The following is a 6,041-nucleotide window of genomic DNA, read 5'->3' as shown; positions in this document are numbered from 1 at the left end:
TATAATAAATTGATGGAAACGTGAAATTGAGAGCTAAAAAAACATGTCTATCAACCTTGAGAACCATGAGATTCTCTCCTGCTTAGCCATATGTACAGTCCAGCAGTGTAGCGCCGTTCCATCTTTTACGGCATAGATCTTATCCTGTATTTCAAATGTTACTCATCTACCATTTAGCTTATTTCTATCAATAAGCCCACTCTGAGGTGCTTTCTGTCTTTAAAATAGAACTAAATCTCAGTTGTCAACCTGATGTCAGTCTGATGGTTAAATCTAAACAGTTTGTGTATTTTTTTTAAATTGTGTAAACTGCAACTTTTGCAGTGCATGGAGTGTTAAGAGCAGTTGTACATACAAAAGGAGTATATTTGGTGCATTGTTGTAAACAGTGATTGCGTTGCTGCAGTATTTTTGGCTGAGTATAGAACAGGCTCCCTCGCATGTCTTTCAGATACCGGTGCTTTGTGCGAGTCTCTAAGGGCAGACTTCCGACACTTGAAAGGGTGACATCCACACCTCCACATAACAGAACGGATGCAACACAGCGATGCACTGTGCTTTTTTACTTCCCCTTCAGTTTCTCAACTTCACGACTTCTTAGTAAGGAGGCATTGCAGTGGCAAGCACTTCAAGTTCTGCCTGCTCAAGAATACTTCTCGAGCATCAGTAGTATTGCAAATATTACGAGTATAAATAGTTTACGGTAATTCAGCCAGACGGCTAGGCTTTGACTGTATGTGTGAACTGTGTGCTTGAAACCATCTGCACTTTCAACATCATCACATCAGTTTCTAGGAGTCTCAGAAGGTAAGACATCTGGATTTATTGACTTAGCTGTGTATTTTTTTAAGATTTTCCTCTAAAAGTACATGTTCTTATGGAAAATATTATACTGAATTACTTTACTAATAGTGTACATAATTATAGTATCAAAAACTATATTAAAGCTATATATGTTTAGGCTATATATGTAAATTAATCAGCTTGGGGCATATTGACTGCTTATGTTTTGCTTATATTTAATAACATACTAATTAACATGACATCCTAAATCATTTAAGTGTGAAAGTCGTATTTAGACAACTAAAATATATATCTGAATTAAAGTATTGCCATAGAGGCCCCGTTTTTCCTCATAATCCTGTATCGGACCTCATGCAGTGACTTTCTTTGCTTCAACAAGTTTTGTTTTTTATATTTCCTTGATTAATTAACAGGAGTATACTTTTGTATTAAACAGGTATGGATAAAATTTAATCGGGGATTATATTCAAATGGATGTGTGCACAACTTCATTGTAGTAAGAGGTTGCGAATAAATCTCTTGATTCTCAGACTACCTTCAAAGAAAAATTTCAAATTATAAAGTCCATCTTTATATATATTTTTAAATATATATTTATGCTCTTAAAAAAACTTGCCTTGTTTGTAAACAGAAGCATTTTCATTTTTGTACTTGCATTTTACATAGAATAAATCGAATATGAATAGAGTAAAACAGAAGTCTAAGTTTGGAATTAGTACTGAATTTCATTTACTGTTCATTCTGTCCATTACTGCTGCATCATTTTTCAAGTTTTTTTGATAACAGCGTTATCAACCTGCCCACTTGATACCACGATTGTGGTCTTAATTGCAAATGACAAGAGCTCAAAGAATTACAACTCAAAATTAAACATACTCCAGCCTCCGCAGACATCTTCCTATGAAAGTTTTGGTACTTCTTTACATTGTCCAGAACTATCAGTTGTTCACTCATCTAAACAAAAAGAAAACTCGTGCCAACGTGGTATCCCGAGGTTCTGTATGGATTGTTGGTCAAGTATCAAATTTTAATTGATTAAAGAAAAAAACAGAGGAGTATTGCTAAATTCATTAAACTTACGTGGGTGACGAACCTCCTCAGGGCTTGGTGGAAAGGTAAAGCACCTACCAGATCAGCAGGTCAAATTTAATCGGGGCTTACAAAGGGAATATGATGTGAACGCTAGCAGTCAATGGCTACCGTATTGTGACTTTTGGGTGTGCGGTTAGTACATATCGCACACCTTTATAGGTGTTCACCTGGGTAGAGAAGGCCTGTAAACATAGCTACATTCTCCTTGTAAACTGTTCTTTGACTATCCAGTCATCCCTGACGGGTAGTCACGTCAAATAGCCCAACTTCAGTGCATAACATCCTGCTGGGCCTCAGGCAGTGTTCAGACGTGCTTTCTCGAGACACCATCTAAAGGAAACCTCTTCGAATCTTCTAGGCTGTTGCCTTCGCACATGGCAGATGGGCTGTTCACGCCCCATGTGCCATGAGCTTCGAGCACTTTCAGGAAGTTTCCATGTCCGTGGTAGATGTATGAAAATGTTAACAAATAAAATGCTACAGTTTCATGCTTGACGTGTATATATACATACATACACACTCATGTGTATACTGTATATGTATGTGGTGTCTTGTGTTTGTGTCGATGCTGGCGTGATAAATAAAATTTCGGGATTAAAATAAGGGTGAAGTTGAGCCAGGAACAGGAAAGCGGAAGTTTGAGTTGAATAACGAAGATTGTTATATGATAGTGTTAAGTAGAAATCCAGAAAGTTATATTTTGTTGCTGCTATAAGACCATATTTAGTTCTTAATAAATCAACAAAATAAAGGCTGTGGTCCAAAATGATTTTCTTCTTATTTTGCCACCCTGTCTATACTTCTCAGATTAAGAATAAGGTTACTTTATTTGCTTTTTAAATTTTACGTGACAAATTTAGGGTTTTTTTGGACAATATAAGACGTTTTGGCAATAACAGGCAAATGAAATCATGTTCATTTATTTACATTTGTTTGTCAAAGAGTGGGAAGTTTCTTCCTTTTCCATTCGTTCAGTTTTTTTTAACGTAAATCTTGCATTCTTTAATTCTAGTTGTTAGTATTTATCTTGAAAGTTTGAAAAGTGAGTGAAGGTTCAGTTAGTCGGTTTTAGTAAAGTGTTGGAAATATTGAAATGTTGCTGTAAGCCTTTGGACTTGTCACATGCAAAGAGAGCTGTAGCATTATTTACAGCGCTACAGAGGCAGAATAATGACGATCGGCAGGTAACCATTTAAATAGATCTGTCAGTTGTTTGTCGATCAGCAGTTGTCTCCCGGAACCCTGACCACGTTACGCAGTTCCCTATAAAATTCATCCATTGTGGTGTTTACCTCTGCACGCAAAGTAACATGAAGACAGTGAAAAGTTGCATTTGCAGAATAAGTTGCATCAAAGATGTATAGAATTAAAACCCGATTCTTCTGGCTTCGCTTCAACCCTGAAATACGGAACTCATTACGGATTATCACATACCATAAGTATATATCGATGCTATGAATAGACTTTTTGTATTTAATAGCTGCTTAATATGGATATTTTACAGCATGCATATTGTGAATTTTGTTATCCTGAAATGTGCTAAACAAAACAAAGACTTGTCTCTTAACACTATACACGATGTACTTTTTATGCAGATAACTTCTGCTTTTTCCTTTTGTTTGCTACTGACATCTACGTTTACTTGTTAAAATGTTGCCTTTCTTCATGGCAAATACAACATTATGTTTCTGTTCTAGACTACTTGCAATGATTTAGCTATTTAAATAGCAGGGTCATTTTTACTTTTTCAAGTCAGGATAAACCTACCTTGCTCAAAGGTATTACAGCAGGAGTGGGATTGCAACCCATGTCCTTTAATGACAAGGTGATGGCTCTGACCGCTGTGCTGCCTGCTGCCCCTGCCTAAGTTTATGTAAGAATTATTTATATGTTGTATATATGTACTGTTTTCACTGTGTTTTACATTGCTTGTTTTTTCTGTCTGTTCTCTCTCTAGATGTCCCAGGGAACAAGCCCTGGAGACAGAATGGCTTCTTGAGACCCAGGTTAAGTGGCGCACCGTAGGTTAAGGTTATTGCGCCTTTCAGTGGCCTCATGGGAATCTAGGGCTGTGACACTTCTCCACGCAGATTGAAGGAACAAAGTGTGCTGCTCGACAGAAACATTCGCAGCATCCAAATCGACCACCTCACACTGCTTATGGGCTCTCCTCTGTCCCTGTGAGCCGACAGCGACCTAACGTGACTGCAGAGAAGGAGCGAAGGGGCCGCAGGCCGAGATGAATGGCATGTCGGAGGTCTCCGTTAAATGCGTGCTGGTGGGTGACTCGGCGGTGGGCAAGACCGCTCTTCTTGTGCGTTTCACCTCAGAGACGTTCCCAGACAGCTACAAGCCCACAGTGTACGAGAACACCGGCGTGGAGGTCTTCATGGATGGCGTGCCCATCAGCTTGGGCCTGTGGGACACGGCAGGCAATGACACCTTTCGTCAGATTCGCCCCATGTCCTACCAGCAGGCCGACATAGTGCTGCTCTGCTATTCGGTGGCCAACATCAGCTCGTTCGCCAGTGTCCGCAACAAGTGGATCGCCGAGGTGCGAGCCCACCTGCCCCACGTGCCCGTGCTGGTGGTGGCCACGCAGACCGACCAGCGTGAAATGGGTTCGGTCCGAGCCAACTGCATCACGTCCTCGGAGGGCAAGCGGCTGGCTCACGACATTCGGGCCAAAGGCTACATGGAGTGCTCCGCACTGAGCAACAGAGGCATCCAGCAGGTGTTTGAAAACGCCGTCCGGACTGCGGTAAACCAGGCCAAGAAGCAGACCCGTCGAAAGTTCTTTGACATCAACCAATGCAAGATAGTCTAACTCTTCTACTTCCATTTTAAGTGCATTGTTTTACATACATTTTGTTCTTAATTCAGTGGTTCCACTTCCTTTCAGCTGAGGACGAAACTCTATTGACTGCTTTTATTACCATGATGCTCAGGTGGTACGTAGGCTTCTGAGCTCCCGCTTTCTCACACCATCGGTTCCTGGGACTTTCTGTTCACTTTCTACTGAGCGAATGAAAACGTGCAGAAGAAATTCTACAAATTTACAGTGAAGGATGTGCTGTGGAAATCTCAGAAGGGTTCTCGCTCTGCATTATGCTTGAAGAGTTCAGTGCAGGGTGTTGCAGCTTCCACCACTGAACAGTGTGCAGTCAAACAGCTATTTTTATTTATTCACCATTTTCATACACACTGGATGCACAGATTCGGTATTTTTATTATTGCTCACACTTTCGGAAAGGGAATTATAGTGGCATAGCTGTTTTGAAAACTTTGTCAAAATCTTTTTCTTGTCGTAGTATTTCTCCAAAGGAGAACAGACACACTTTTTGATGTTTCTTTCACCGATATAGAAATAATGGCCACGCTGTGACTTTCTTCCACTCTGACTTGTTTTAAAACATATCAGAAATAATCCCAGACTGAAAATGCAGTCTTTCCACACATACCTTGTTTCCCTATATGGTGCTTTAGGTGTCTGTTCTGTCTGATTATGCAGACTTATGTCCGAAGGGGAAGGTAACTAACAGGCATAATAAAAGTAATGTATATACATTATATGTAATGTATATATATATATAATGTATTTTTAGTTAAAGGATGTTATTAAAACAATTTTTATTCAAAGTTCATAAAGTGGGAACTGTAAATAATTGATACAGTAGATGATAATCGACTGCCACAAAATGACGGGTAAATTGTACCTGGTCTTCTCTGTTACACTATGGCTTCATTTTAAATTGTTCATTTGTTATCATTGTCTTTCTAAAGCACATGGTGGGTCATGTATTTGTTCTATGTAAACAATATCAGCATAAAACAAATGATTGACCACAAAAGAAGTCATGCTGTATCTAGTTTTTCAGTTAATGACTAATTGAAATATTTGTTATTATTATGTCATAATATCATAATGTTAGATAAAAGAACTAATGTATCATCCTGGAAATCTGACAGCAGATGAATTAATGATTTCAAGGATTAAATGCAGTTTTAAAATTTATTCTCAATGATGTTGCTTTGACAATACTCACTGTCACATTTTTTCAAACCCAACACTAACACAAAACCTTTAATAAGTCAGTACCAAGTGTGCCTTTTCTAAAAAGAGCAGGAACTTTTTTTTTCATTCA

At 38.9% G+C, this 6,041-nt stretch overlaps 1 protein-coding gene across 1 annotated transcript; it reads left to right on the top strand.

Moving 5' to 3' along the window:
- The first annotated feature begins 524 nt into the window (after positions 1 to 524).
- On the top strand, positions 525 to 5,461 carry rhoh (ras homolog family member H). Its single transcript, XM_018735753.2, has 2 exons — positions 525 to 807; positions 3,854 to 5,461. Exon 2 carries the CDS (start codon positions 4,136 to 4,138, stop codon positions 4,721 to 4,723), a length of 588 nt encoding a protein of 195 aa, XP_018591269.1. The 5' UTR covers positions 525 to 807; positions 3,854 to 4,135; the 3' UTR covers positions 4,724 to 5,461.
- Positions 5,462 to 6,041: the final 580 nt, after the last annotated feature.

Source organism: Scleropages formosus, chromosome 16 (assembly GCF_900964775.1).
Source record: "Scleropages formosus chromosome 16, fSclFor1.1, whole genome shotgun sequence".
Classification (NCBI taxonomy): Eukaryota; Metazoa; Chordata; class Actinopteri; order Osteoglossiformes; family Osteoglossidae; genus Scleropages; species Scleropages formosus.
The sequence above is the reverse complement of the archived record's forward strand: the minus strand, read 5'-3'. Positions and strand labels throughout refer to the sequence as shown.

What these genes read in the sequence shown, in the direction of transcription:
- rhoh (XM_018735753.2), top strand. Translation starts at nt 4,136, where the DNA reads ATGAATGGCATGTCGGAGGTCTCCGTTAAATGCGTGCTGGTGGGTGAC.